The sequence below is a fragment of the Anomalospiza imberbis genome, chromosome 5, assembly GCF_031753505.1.
Source record: "Anomalospiza imberbis isolate Cuckoo-Finch-1a 21T00152 chromosome 5, ASM3175350v1, whole genome shotgun sequence".
Classification (NCBI taxonomy): Eukaryota; Metazoa; Chordata; class Aves; order Passeriformes; family Viduidae; genus Anomalospiza; species Anomalospiza imberbis.
The window spans coordinates 58,494,418-58,509,548 of record NC_089685.1 but is presented as its reverse complement, the minus strand read 5'-3'; the positions used below and the strand labels follow the sequence as shown (position 1 = coordinate 58,509,548).

The 15,131-nt window shown below is 41.9% G+C and overlaps 1 protein-coding gene and 1 long non-coding RNA gene across 2 annotated transcripts; both read right to left on the bottom strand.

The window, feature by feature from the left end:
- LOC137474480 (uncharacterized) lies at positions 1–4,195 on the bottom strand. The gene is made up of 3 exons (XR_010999373.1): positions 3,332–4,195; positions 472–667; positions 1–341 (listed from the first exon to the last, which is right to left on the bottom strand). It is a non-coding gene; the product is annotated as an uncharacterized lncRNA (long non-coding RNA).
- A 4,349-nt stretch (positions 4,196–8,544) lies between these two features.
- ASCL4 (achaete-scute family bHLH transcription factor 4) lies at positions 8,545–11,968 on the bottom strand. The gene has a single exon (XM_068191080.1). It carries the CDS (start codon positions 10,438–10,440, stop codon positions 9,874–9,876), a length of 567 nt encoding a protein of 188 aa, XP_068047181.1. The 5' UTR covers positions 10,441–11,968; the 3' UTR covers positions 8,545–9,873.
- Between the last annotated feature and the right edge of the window lie 3,163 nt (positions 11,969–15,131).

Sequence of the window (15,131 nt, the reverse complement as noted above, 5' to 3'; positions counted from 1 at the left end):
CAGGAGCTAAGCACTGCTCCTGCCCCCCACCTCAGTCGCAGCACTGTGGGGTGACCTGGCCTTCACAAGTCCCGTTAGGAAGTCCAGGAGATGTGCAGGCTGCTGGCCGCTCTTCTGCCAGACACCACAAGCTCTTCCATTAATGGTCAGTGGATGAGGCAGAAGTTTTATCTTGACAGAGAAACACAAAGCCCTGCTTGTGCCAATATTCCTTTCCTAGTCTCTCAGGCAGAAATTCCAACAATTTGATGATTATCAATAGCAGCCAAGAGCACCACCATTGCTGTCTCCTTTCCCCCTGCTTCTCTGGCAGAAAGTGAATCCTCCATCACAGACTGATCCTGGAAAGAAAAGTTCAGCTTAAGGCTCAGACATTCAAGTCCATCAAGGACTTTTCCAGCCTGTTCCGTCTTCCTATGTCTTGGTGCTCTGTTTGCAAATGGGAATAAAAATAACTTCCTTTAATGTCACTTTTTATTGGTCTTTCCTATTTAAATACAAGTCTGTGATTCAGGGACCAGATCCTTCTGCACCTATGAGTGCTGCTGATCACAGTGGCACCTCTCTGTGAGGCATGGCCTTGGCTGTCCAATGCTCAGTGTGTGCTGTCTTCTCCTGAGGCTTCAGTGCTGCTGGAGGGATGGGTTAATTCCTGTCACAATCTAAACTGCAAGTAGGAGAGAGTGTAAGCTGTTCTGAGTTTCAAGTAGTCACAGCAAAACTTAGAATAATTTTTTCATAGTCTTCTGGCTAGAACACAGAGCCACTGAGCCAGACCCTCATCTTGAGTTCAGTGTTAGTGAGTGCCTAAATTCCTCTGTGCTTATGTGAAATGCTGAATGTGCCATTTTGCTTTTGCCATCTTTGTATGCTAAGGGACAGAAGCTGAGGTTGCTCTCTCAGGGTGGACCAAGGAAAGGGGCGGTGTTAGATGGATGCTTTCAGTCAGGAAACATTCAGCAATGGATGTCAGCAGATGGAGTTTTATTTTCCTTTACTTCACACTGCACAGTCCTACCTGAAGAACCTCAAAAATCTAAAGATCAAATTAAAATGCTACATGTCAAGGAAGAAAACATTTAAGGGAGGCCTTTGGTTTCAAACAAAACCCTTATGGATCAACCAGAAACTATTCTGTTCTTCAGCTACCCATGTTTGCCATGGGAACCAGCCCTTAGTGTTGTGCCATAAGGAGTGAAGAGCCCTGAGTCAGTGCCAGAGTCCATTTCCCCAGCACACAGGGCCCCTCATGACAGTGTCCCCTCAGCTCTGCCATCTGCATCCATCATCCTCCCCAGCCTCTGTGGCACCACCAGGGAGGAAAGGCTGGATTCACTTTGGTTTGTGTTCAACCCACCTTTCACAGTGCCTGGTGGACTCATCTCCCCCCCCAGTCTTTGGTGACTCAGCCAAAGAATTTTAATCTCCGTGGTCTGTCTGTAGTTTTAAAATGTAATTCCAATGGAGTTGGGCTTTTTTTTTTTTTCCCGAAGCCATGAAACTGTTGTCAGAAGAAATTGATACACATGAGTGAGAGGAACAAAGTGCTGCTGGGGAGGATTTGACTCAAGACAGCACTTCAAATGGAAATTTCCCTGTTTGAAGTGGGTATGTCCTTCATCCCTGCACCTTTCATTTCTGTTACACTGTGGGAGTAAGGGCTTAGAGGGTCTGTTCACCAGAGGGGTGGCTCCTGCTCTGGCTCTTGTCTGCAGGAGGTTCCTATCTCCTGGCTGTGGGTGTCCTCACTGCTCATGAGAGCTCTGGGGAAATGGTTTTTTGGGGTGAAAGGGCTCCTGCAGCCCAGCTTGGGAAGCACCTCAGTAACTGCCCTGTTGCCCCAGGGCTGCAAGCTGGGAGCTCTCCATGCCTGACCAGCTCTGGGCATGGGGGTCTGTCCATGTAAACACCGAGCCTGTCCCAGGCACCTCAGATCAAATCACAGGGTCCTCCCCTTCCTTCAAAGACATTTGAAGCCTAAAGGAAATAGATCAAACATGTAAATTTGAACTGAGATTAATTATACATTTGCAACTGGAGGGGGAAGGAAAAAAAAAAAAAGCCATTAAGGTTTGTCTGCATTAACTATGCCTGTGGGGGTATGTCGCGTTCTTTGCATGTGATGATACTCCATGAGATACCAGGTCTGGTTCCACCAGATCTCTGGAAAAGCCTTAGAGGCTTCAGGGGACTCTGCAAATGTGTTTCAGCAGGAGGCAGACAAGGAGAAGGGAAGTGCTGGCACCGCCTCCTCAGAGCACTGGAAGAGCCTTTGTTGAGTGCCTGGAGGCTACTTCTCAGCTCCCTGATTTCAAACAAGTCCAATTATCAGTTGGATAGGGTTCAGGACACCGAGGGAGCTGCCAGATCTTTCATGAGGAGGTGAGTTTGTCCCACTGATTCTAGGATTAAAAAAAAATCAGAAAAGAGGGATATAATTTAACCATGTAAGTGTTGTCTTACATCCATACTGTACCAGGTGGAATATACTGCTAGTTTTATCTGGTAGCCTGGTTTGTACACCCTTTTCCTTTGGAGGATTTGTGTTGTAATATTTTTATCTAAAACCTGGCTGAAATGAAGAGGCGCTGGAAATTTCACTATAAAACCTATTCTCCAAAGAGCTCCATCCCAATGAGTCTCTTTAAAAAATTGGCATGTGATCTTCCAGTAATCTCAACAATTTTTCAAACCTTTTGAACTTTTTTTACTCTGCCCTACAAACTGCCTTTTCTTAAATCTCTCCAAGTAAATTTTAAGTACGTCTAATGAATTTCCATTCACACATACCATGGTGAGGAAGCCTTAAGCCTTCAGATCTGCCAAGTCACTTTCCTAATTGTTGCAGTGAAGTCACTGTCAATATTTGAGCATACACTTGTGAACTTTGTTCTCAGTATTAAAAGTTAGGGCTAGCTGAAAAAAGAGACTGCTTACAGAAAACAAAAATAAACCCAAAACTGCCTCTGTTTTGTGGGCATGGCTCAATACAAATATATATTTTTACATTATTTCCAATTATATTCTTCCAAACTGAAAACGGCCTCATTTACAGATTGACAGAATGAAATTTTTCTTATCTGTAAAACTTCAGGAATAAAATAAAACACACCATCCTGATGATCCCTGGACAGGGGTTGCTGCTGCCATTGTCACACCTGACTCACAGGTTATACCAGATGACACCTGCCCATGCTCCAGACCCCTGCTCTCCAGACCCTGGTGCCTGCTCTCGTAGGTGCCCTGTGGTGTTTGCCCACACACATCTGTGCCTACATCTGCATGCCAGGATTCATTGCTACACTCTTTAAGAGCCATGTGGGAAACTCACCAGTGGCTTTCTCAGGGGTGCTCTTCTTACCCCCTGCTTCAGCCATTGAAAATCTGGCCAGAGACCCCACTAGACTTTGTTCTTTGGAAAAAAATAATCCTGAGACTGTAAATGTGCTCCTTAAGACAGTGACCTCCGTGAAATTCCAGTAAAGTTTGCAGGAACTAGCCAATGCTCAAAGAATTTTGTCAAAAGTAAATTTAAAAATGTTTAAATGTAGCATGTTTTTCAGTCACAGAGCCAACAAATTTCATTCACCTCTGAAGGCACTGACCACTCGTACTACAGAGCAATTCAGCTGTTTCATGGTGGTGGCATTGCTGCTGTTCTGTCTTTTCAAAGCAAGTTCCCTCAAGCCATGCAGCTCCACTCAGCACCCTCATGAAACTTGCTTTTAGTAAAAATTGAACCAGCTGGTAACTGAATGAACTTCTCAGAGAGGATAGTATAAACACCACTTAATAACCTTATGCTTTATGGGCTTGTTAATGTAAATGGAAATTTTAAAGCTTTCATGGTGCTGCAAAATGCAAAGCTATGGAGCACACTGCACATAAACAGAGGCATATTCCTTGCATTTGTACTGCTTGTCATGCTGACAGCTTTGATCTGTCCTAACAGGGCCCTTGGGATCTGCACCACTGCTTGCAATGGGGCATTGCCCCTGTGAACCAGGGCTGCAGCATCACCCAGGTGTGTTGGGGGCAAACTGCTGGGGTTGGGGGGCTGAGGGAGGCAACAGTGGAACAGGGCAGGGCTTTTCATGGCTTTTTGCCTGCCTTCAGCAGTGGTCTGCATTAGTCGGCTCGTGGCAAGGAGGATGCCAGCGGCATTGTTGAGATGACAGCCTGGCAGAGAGGTCTATTTGTCCCCCCACCCTCACTGGGAATGGAATGAAATAAGAATAGAATAGAATATAGAATAGAATAGAATAGAATAGAATAGAATAGAATAGAATAGAATAGAATAGAATAGAATAGAATAGAATAGAATAGAATAGAATAGAATAGAATAGAATAGAATAGAATAGCTGCAGCTGCCAGCTCTGCAATACCAGAGCTGGGTAACTTGCAAGGGCAGGTTTATCTACAAGCACAGGGGCCCAGGGTGCTTCCACTCAGACAGAGAACAAGAAACCCATGCAACCAGCTCCTGGTAAAGCACTACAGGGGCAGTCTGGTGATGTTTTCCAGTGGGCAGGATCTACTGGTGTTCCCAGCACAGAGGCAAGAGGTGGGCCATGCTGTTGTTGAAACAGAGGCAAATCCTAGGGCTGAAGTAATCTGGGTTTATCACTTGGCTCCTGATAGCAGGTGGGCTGAGTAATGTAATCTTCCCCTCACTCCCAGATAGAGCACAGCCTGCTCACAACTGCTCAGCACTTTGATAAAAAATACACTTGGAGGTATTTTGCAATGATGAACAAGAAAAGGTGAACAAGAAGTGATGGTAAGTAAATAAATGTGGTGTGTCTGAGGTTCAGGAAAATATATTAAGTTGGGGGGGGTGGGGGTGGTTTGTTTTTTTTCCCCAGAATTAATCCTCCCCAGAGATGTCATATCTGATTGTTCCTATTTCCCTTGTTTCAACCATGCAGCTGATATGGTATCAATCAATGTGCTGCACCTCAAAACCACTTTCTTGTCTCTCTCCCCTCTTCCATGCTTACTCATTTTCCCATGCAAAAACACCACAACACACACTCCTGTGTTTGTACCTCTGGCTTATTTCATTTACACATTACACGTTTCATTTGCACGTTACTGTCAGTTTCCCCGGTGAAGCCCCAGTGTGCTTTCATGCCTCTGGGTGTGGGGATGCACACGTCACCTCTGCATGAGTGATCCCTTGGGATAAGCTGTGTGCAGCTGAGCCTGGAACTTCTTCAGTGCTTTTTGCATTTAAAAAGCTACATCAAGAGAGCAGCCTTGCATAGCAAAATGCTGCAGTAAAGCACATACATGAAAAGATGTGAAAATTCAGGTTTTTTGTAACTACTTGTTCTCTTTGTGATCTCAGTGCAGATGGAAGAGATTGGTTAGGATTCAGTGCTGACATGTTATAACCCTGGAACACCGAAATCTGCTATGTTTCCCCAGAACCACACCACATCAAAACAAAATCATGGGGACAAACAAGCTGCTTTGTGAGCAGCACAGTAAATGCAGCTTGGCTCAGCTTCGTGCTATATAAGCTCCAAGGATTCACTGCTCACTATCTTCCCTGCATTTTCAACATTTCAGCCTCCCACAGACCATTCATGTAGCTTTCCCCTCCTCCCAAAAAAACCCAACAAACCTTCAAAATACCCAACCTCCCCCTCCACCCCTAAAAAAAACACCTTCAAAATACATATTTTTTTCTAACTAGCCCCAGTAGAACAGGCCAGAGGTGACACAAAGCACATGTGCCTGCACACAGCTGGCTGGTGCCCGTGGGCTGGCTGACCATCACATGGGGCACATTTTTTTGCTCTGGTGCCACCAGTTCTCATGGACCATGCAGGAATTTCATATCTTTGACACCTCCATCTCCTGTCTTATCAGAAGTGAGCTGAGGGGTCTCCAAAATTTTCAAGGGTGTCTTCACTCCTCTAACTTGTTCTCTCAGCAAAGGCAACTTGAAGAACATTTCCACTGCTCTGTTAGTGGATATAGTCCCAATAAGATTCTTGGGTAAGAATCATGTGGGAAATACGTGAGTGAGAATTAACAGTGGATTTTTACTTACAAGCACACCTTCAGATTGATGGAGAATGGTGCTCATCTTGCATTTTCAGAACTTCCAGATGTGTACCAGGACAGGCTCATGGGAGATCCGGCTGCAGCTGCAGTCCTGCCATTTTACTGCTCCCCATTTGCCTAAAACAAATTTATTTCTACTCTGTAGCCATCTCTCTCTATTCTGAGGGCTACTAGTGAGAAGCACCTGCTGAAGTTGTATTTGCTTAGACTGTTTTGGAGAGGCTTACTTAAACTTTACTCAGCTATTGCACTTACCTCAGCTTACTTCAGCAGGCCTCTCCTGTTGGTACCTCTTCAGAGCCTCTCTTCAAAATGTTTTGGATCTTGTTTTGCCTCCTGCCTAAGTATGCTGGAGACAAATGTTTTCAAAGATACTGTATATGTATGTGTGTGTGGACATTCTCTGCTCATTTATTCCAGCGAGATAAATTGGCCCTGATTGTTTTACTGTCTCAACCTGACTTTTCTATAGTGCCTTCTGGTTTTCTTTGGCCACAGTATTGACACTGGGTAATATAACATGAAAGGATTGTGATGGGCTTTTACAAAGAAATCAGCTAAGTAGCTATTAGAGGATTAAAAGCAATGTCATGGCCGGGATAACGCATCTTTAAAATGCTGATAATATCAAGAAGCAAATGGATTTGTAATTTAATGGCAGCAGAGGGAAGACTTCAGATGTCTGTTTTTTCCAGATTTGATAGAAAGATTAAAGTGGCTGCTTTTGGTGTGCAAGGGTTGGATAAAGCTGTAGCATGGTTGCCTACAGATACAGATTCATCTTTCTTGTAAACAGTAATTGTCCCACGTGGAGAGAATTCTTCTGGTCAACATTTTTATTAAAGATTTAATTTTCACGTTGACAAGCTGGATCATTGTCTGCTTTAAAGTCTTATAATGACACACTTTAGAAGCTTTGAACAAACTCTTTGTCTAGACAGAAACAGCTTAATAAAGCTTTTGAAATATGGCATTCACTTTAAACCTTTGCTGATGCCTGGACAAAAGCACCAATATTTAGGAAATCTTGTTTTCTACTTGCTTGTGCTAAAATTGTGCAAGAGGTTTGAGTAACAACAGGAACTGTGAGAAATAAAAACGTACAACCTTCCAGAGAGGGGTTCAATCTGTGACAGGTTTTTCCCACAGAAAGAATTTCCTTTTCATCCAGAAATTAATTTTCTTTTATAAAAGTAAATTAAAATACATTCTGTTTTTTTTGTATCTTCAGCATTGAGGTTGGATTGGGAGGTATTTTAAGGACATCTCCAGAGCTGTTAAAGATGTATAGTCTAAAAAAAATTACCTAGACAGCCTAAAGCAGTGATGGCCAAGCACAAGCCCAGGGTGGGATAATTTCCACTCCATTAGATGGGAACACTGAGGAACATTCCACCTGAGAGATGAAAAGGGGCAGAGTCACAGCCTAGTCACCTTCTCCAGCCAGCTGCTCATGAGAAGGTGGCACAGAGCACCCTCTCTGAGGTTTGGGAATCAGAGGACTGAGGCTTCTGGATATTTATCTGTCAGGGTCAGGCCACTGTGATAGCAATCTGATCTAAAAATTCATCTGTGGCTTTATCTAACGTGTCCTGCCCAGGAAGTAATGGTCACTCTGGCAATTTTTATTTTTAATGGTTTGGTTTGATTTGGCTATTTATTGTCATTATATCATGAAGATGCCTTTCATCTTCAGAGTGCTTTCCAAAGAAGTATGTTTCACGTAATTTGCCTCTGGTACTCTGAGGCAGTGTATGTTTTTTATAGATAACAGAGATCTAATCTCTGCTTTGAGGGAGAAATGCAGTTCAGGCTTAGTCACAGAATTACCAGCAGCAATAATACCACATTTCTAGAAATCTCAAAACTGAGTCAAAGGGAGAGACAGGTTGAATTTCTTGCCAGAGAAACACAAAGGAAAGAAGAAAAGCCAAGGAACAATGGAACCCAATCAGACATTTCAACCTCTACCTTGCTGTCCTCTTCTTTCTTGGGTATGGAATACAAACACTGCACAGCCAGAAATGAGTGCATTGGCTCTGGATCTGAACTGTCCAGGTAACTAAATCTCAATTTTTGAGTCTGGCAAAGAGCCTCTGCAAAAGTAACAGCCCTCAGCGAAACAAAATAATCATTAGAAAATGGAGCTGGCTCCCATAAAAAGAGTAAAGAGCAACACCTGTGACTGCCATGGACACAGGAGCTTGAAGTGTGCAAATGTCAAGAATAGTCTTCTAGAAAGCAGCAGAGTATTTTTATACCAAATAATTTTTATTAGATGCCAAAAACACAAACCTGCTCCTTAGCTAAATTTTAAAATCTAGATAAAAAAATTAGTTTTATAGGTGGCAGTTCATATTTAATCCCTTTCTATTTTCTCTATTTTTTCCTGAAAAGTTATTACTCCTGCAACCAGAGCTGTCCTGTTTGTTGTCAATTAAAAGTGAAAAAGACACAGCCAGGATTAATCACATTTTTTATTTAAAGGAAATTTATGGACACATTTTGAGGTATTTGATCAGTATTTCTTCTTATTTATACATGAGTATTTTTTTCAGGTGTTCAGTCAGCATGACCCAAAGGAAAGACAAAAAGATAAAAAGCCATTTCATCAACACAAGGCCAAAAAAGAAAAAGTTTGAAAGATGTGTTGAAAGTGGACAGGTAAGAAGTTTACCCTATATTCAGAATGAGATTTAAGCCTTGGAGAAAGGCAGATTTCAAAAAAAAAATTGGAGAGAAATTCTCATTTTAAGAAGATGCAATCCAAATTAAAGGTATTCCATAGATTTTGAGGTATTAATTTTAAAAGCAGTGTCCTTTGAAAAAGTAATACAATATTCTAAACAAAAGAAATACCTACATTTTCATGCAGATGTAAACCAACATATTCAACATTTCCCTTTTGGTACACACCGGGGTCTAACCATTACAGGTTCTATTTCTAAGCATATAATTTCTGACCTGCCAAAGACACAATCAAGAATATTTTGTCCATGAACTCAGATTTCAGAATAGCAGGAAAAAGGCTTTCATTTTTTCAGTATCTTGAGTGAAGCTTTGCTTTTGAAGGTGCAGTTTTACAGAACTCTGTTTCTCTCTTCCTAGCATTGACTGGAATGAGTGTCCAGCTTTATTTTCCTGAAAATTATCCTTAGAATAATCACCAAATAGCCAGTGTCCAGTGTATAAGCTGCTTCTTTCACTTTAGAAGACGCTTTAAAAGAAATTAATTTCAAAATATAGCCTTGTTTTTATTTGAAAAATTGTTGATTCATAAATAGAAGTATTTCTGTGAGTTTTCTGAAACATTTAGGGAAAGATATTTTATCTAAATCTTACCTTCCCCGTCCAAGTGTTTCCAGTGCAGTGCATCTCAGGTTAGCAGTCAGGAAAAACAGACAGTAAAACTCACTGAAGAAAGCAGGAGAAAGGGGAGGGGAATTTCCTGAAATGGATTTATCTGGTTTTACTGTCTCAAGTGAAAGGCAAAAGAAAATAGAACAGAATAAAAGCTGAATGAAAAGTAGAATGCAAATGTTGCTCCAGTTTAACAGTCCAAAGGAAGGTTAGTACCACAGCTGAAGTAACCTGGGAGATATCTGTTTGTTTACAAATCATGTTTAAGTTTTATACAGCAAAAATTTAAAGTCCTTTGACTGATTGAAAATACCTTTTTGTCCGCTTCCCTATCTGTTTTTCCTTTCCTCGATACTAATTTTCACCTGTAGAAAATTCCCCAGGGTTTGAAATTGTTTTTCAGCCAAACTTGAAGCTTTCTGTGTCCAGAGAGGAGACCTAGCTGCCCGTCTCCTCAAATTCACTGTAGGGGGATGATGCTGAAGAGGTTTTGGACTCTCCATCGCTGTTGCACTCCCGCGGGGAAGCCGGACTGGGAGTTCCCAGGCTCTCCTTGGCAGAGAGTGCTTCCTTACTGGAAGAGCCTAAGGGATGGCAGTCCAGCAAGCTCTGCAGGTGTTTGATGTAGCTTATTGCAGCTCTCAGGGTCTCCACTTTGCTGAGGCGCTTGTCAGCGAATTCCTTGGGCAGGTGCTCCCTGAGGCGCGTGTAGCCCTCGTTGACGCAGCGCACCCGCTGCCTCTCCCTCTCGTTCCTCTTCCGAATGAAGGCAGGCTCAAAGGAATAGTCGTAGATGCCCACGTAGCCAGGAAATGGGATGTAGGAGACATGACCTGTGTGCCCACTATAGGCTTGCTCCCAGTAAGATGGGTCCAGGTGGAAGGGAACCCCAAAGGGCTCTCTCAGGGGTACCCCGTGGGGGTGCATGTGGCTGTTAGCCAGGGACACAGCTCCTGGAAATGCAATCCTCTTCAATAGTTTATCAGCGTCTTTAGTGCTGTCCATGCTTCTTTTTTTCCTCACCAGTGAAGTGTCTGTTCCTGAATTTGGCTTCTAATGTATTAATCCAACATTTGTATGGGTACCCTGCCCCACAGGCTGTAGTTTCCTCCTGTGGTGCATAAAAACTCAGATCTCAAAGCAAGGCTAACAACTCATGAGGTCCACACTGTGCCTGGAAAGCCTTGTTGTTTTTATAGGTGTAGGATGCCAGTTAATGCACAGACAGGTTTTGAGGACCATCACTCCACAATTTAAACCCTTCTTTTCCTGTGATCTTCATATTTCAAAAGATAATAAGAGGGTTCCTGTGTATTCCTTTTCTCTCCACTTGAAATTATGACCATAAGAGTTAATGCCAAACATAAATAATCTTCCAGGCTCTAAACACTTCTCATGTATTGTAATCCATGATATCGTTTGATATAATTGTCTCCAAAAGATGGGTAATTTGCAAAGTTTACAGGGATCTTCAAAGTTTTGGCAGAACTCCTCACTTTCAGGAACCAAGGATCTTCTGTCATCTAAAAACTACCCAAAGGCTTTTCACAATGAAATCCAAAAGACAACTGCAAGCTTTGTTGTTTCGGCTGCTCTGGTCTCACTGAACCAGCTCACAAGCAGTTTGCAAAACTTATATGGCATATCTGTAGCTTTCTGGGGAAGCTGAGACATCTTCAAAGGAAAGGGTGCTCTCTTGTGGTTGCAAGTCTTGTCAGATCAAGAATGTACTACGTGCAAGCATTAAAGGGAAACTGCCTTCTTCGCTCTAAGAGAGGCTTTTCCAAGAAGCATGAGTTTTACAAATTGAACATGAGCATTTTGGCATTTTCAAACAGTTTTAAGGGTTTTGTGTTTTTCTGCTCATTGTATGAATGTTCTGGTCATCCCTACGAGAACTTGCCTCAGATAAACAAACACCAAGGTGATGCCCTGATAGCCCCATGTGTACCTATTACCAGATGTTTACACAGATACTGGCTTACCTGATGGACCCTACACACTGATTTAATGGGAGAGCTGGAAGTCCCTCTTGACCCTGCTGGGTCTGTGCTGTGTCCTCCAGTTTGCCTGCAGCTTGCTAAAGCAAAGAGGTGGACAAAATACAAGGACTTTTGGCAGTATAAAGTCCTAATGTCCTTGTCTGTGCCTCTGAGACACCCTGCTGTGTAAGGATCTTCCTCTGCAGCAACTTGACAGTCTTTGACTTTACCCCTGTTGTTGTTCAAGAGCTCTGTAGTTACAGGTTTTATGTTGAAAACAAAATTTTCGCAGTTAACTGCATCTCCTTTTTTTGCCATCATCAGTTTGGGGAATTGCATGTTTGGTCTGGGAGAGCTGTGGGAAGGGACAGACATGAAAAGGTACATGTATATAGGCTCTATTGAAATTTGTTTTTTGCCCAAAGTGAAAGTTTCTGTCCTGTTCAGTGTTTCATGCAAAACTGCCTCAGAAGTGTCAGTAACTGAAACAGCATTCTCCACTCTAAGAAAGACATCTATGCCTCTGCTGAGTTAGAAGCTAGCAGCAATGATTCGAGGCAGCCTTTGTGTCTCTGCTGGCCTATTCTGCAGCTTCAAAAAAACAGCGGTAATCTTCAAAGTACAATGAATGTACAGGCAAACCATTCCAGACAGACATGAGTGTGAACAGCCCTGGACTCTGGTTTATGTCGGGGTAGAATCAGCACCAAAATGCCTCAAAAGCCTGAGCGAAAATTACTGGGGAATGCCCCATGGTATATAGAGCTCATTTCAGATCACATAAGTGAGAGTCTTTTTGCCTTTTAAAAAAATTTTGGAAACAGCTGATCAGGATGGACTTTTTTCATATTACTTGCACTCTAAACTCCATTGTCCAGAAATGTTTTCGGAAATGAATGCTTAAAGGAAAACAGCTCCTTCACTGTAGCACTAGGCTAGGCCTTCTAGTTTTCTTAAAACAAAGAGGATGTTGACCTCTAAGCAAATACTTGAAGCAGGCAAAGGCCATTTGATCTGTATTATCATTAGATTTAAACCACTGCTCTCTGGCAGTATTCCTGTAAGGAAAAGGAAGCATGCCTCTTGGGGGGCTCAGCTCCCAGATAATTTCACAGCTCTCCATGACCTTGCCAGCAGCCTGGCCATGTTCAAAAGGCAGGGTTAAGTTTCAGTTCTGTCATGCAAATGCACTGTGCCCTGCTACCAGAGGTCTTTTCTATGTTTACTGTAAATGCAGGCCACCAGCACTTCCCAGAGTGTCAGAATTGCAGCTGTGCTAAAGACATCTTCTCTTCTGACAGAAAAATCCACGTTGCTAATCCTTCAGAGGAACACATGAAGAAAAACTACAGGTAAATATTAATTGTTGACCTGAATTATTGAAGCTGATCTGATATCAAATGGACTCTGAAGTCTGAATTTGTTTGTGTGCAAGAGAAATGAGAAAATCTGCCACAGGCTTTTGATGAATGTGGTATCTTGTTGACAATCTAATGTCACTTGCTCGGAAAGGGATTTGTCCCTGGGCAGAGAGCCAGAGCAAGGCCAACACATCTTATATCCCACTGCAGGTCCTTGTTGAGAGTGTGAGCAGGATTAAAGCAATTTATCGCTCCTGTACTGACTTCTGCACAAAGTCTCAACATGTTTACGCATGCAGACACAGTGAAAGCAGCAGGACTGGACCACCAAATGGAAAGGCTAATACAAATTCTTTTCAATTTTAACAGTAGGTTAAGACTACATGAATAATGTTCTTCTTTTAAGATAAGTCTTTGATCTTCTTTCTTACACTGTTTCTCCAATTAGGTCCTCTTTACACCTTTGTCTGGATGAAGCTTTGACTCCAGAATGCAGTATCTGCCATGCGGATACAAAGCAGATGGCCTGGTTTGCTTTTCAGGCAGTACAAATCAAGTATTTGGATGGGAGAGCTCATGCTCTTTATACACATATTGTATGTTTAGCTTTTGCTTAGGTTTTTGGGTTTTGGCTTCACTGTTGTTTTGTTTTGTTTGTAAATACACAGTCTAAATGGGGATGCTGGGAGATTCCTTATACACTCCATCATCTATGGTATTCAAACAGGTTCTCTTCCTTTTCTTATACTTCACTATAAGCACTTAATTACCCAGCCTAAACAAATAGAAAACACTCTTGACATATCTAAAAATAAAACATTTAGGCATCTTCCTTCCAGATACAACGTAGTTGTGGTTTTAATTGCATATATCCTAACACAGTATCTGTAAGTATGTAATTTTTGTACAAAAGAACCCTCAATATGTTCCTACTCCCACATGAACCATAACCATGAATAACACTACTGACATTACACAGTAGTTTGAATTGCTTTGAATTATTCAAAGAAACAGTTCCTCCTTGACCCTGTCTGTGTCCCTCTGTGTATGAAAAGAAAGTCATTGGTGGAACTATTGCAGTAGAAACACGAGAGTCAGCTGAACACATGGAAGTCCTCTAAATTCCTAACAGAAGATGTCCTAGCTGTTTTATCTGTGAACACATTACGGAGAAGGAAGAAGAAAATATACTGGGAATTTAAGAAGAAACTCTCACAACACTGTGAATTTCTTCCACTGAAACTCTCATAATACTGTGCATTTATTTTATTTTACTGTGCTGTAATTATGCCAAATTCTAGTATCTATTAAACATATCATAGGTTGTCTAGGCTGCTGCAATTTATTATCAGAATCAAAAATATGTAATTAACAGATTATCTTGTTAACTGCTTGCACAGAATTATAGTAATAACTTTGCTTGAGACTGAGGTGCAGGAATACAGGATTGAGTAGGTTTGTGTCTGTCTTGTCCTGTTTTATCCTTAAGCATGGGTCATCTCTTTCCAAGCCTACACCTAGAAGGGAAAGGTGCTCATAGACTACCTAGGCTTCATACTGTGACTATCACCAAAATACTGGCCTGCAAAGTGCTGACAAGCCAATAAAAGGTGATGAGAAATTTGGATTTTTGATGGTAAAATGGCTTTTGCATAATGTTTATTGCAGTGTTATTCTGCTTTGTGTGAGAAAGAACCCAGGGGCAGGTTTGCAAATAGCAGAAGAGAACTAATTGTACCGAGACATGGGCATGGTCCAGAAGGGAATTTGGCTCACACTGCAGGGAAGGACTGAAGCATGTTTACTGCCATCTCTTTCCCCTGTGGTTTCAGAGTCTCCCTTATCTTTCTATATGTCTCCAGGATCTGAAGACAACTTGAAAAATAGCTCAGCAATTTGTTCCTCACCCAGCAAGTACCGCTATAAATGTCAATAAACCAGGCTTTCAGGAGACATAGTGCAGTTGTCTTATCAAAACACTTCACATATAACAAAAATGTTGGGTATAAAAAAAAAAACTATCTTTCCTTGCAGAAGAAACAGTTCCCAAATGTGTTTTATCACAGTACCTTGGGCATGCAGCATACATCTGTGTAGACACAGATTAATTTCTCATTCAGTGACACTTCATATTATCACTGCCTTCCTTTGATACTTCTGCTTTAAACTGGTAGTTAAGATATCACTAGTTCAAGGAAGTGACTACAAAAAAAGCTGGAATCTCAGAGGACTCATGCTTCACAGTAGGAAAAAATACTCTTATCTATGTATGACTACATCCAATCTGGCTCATAGGCTCAAAGTATTACTTTCAGCTGAGATAGTTGAAATAGTGCAAAGATTGCAGTGCCGG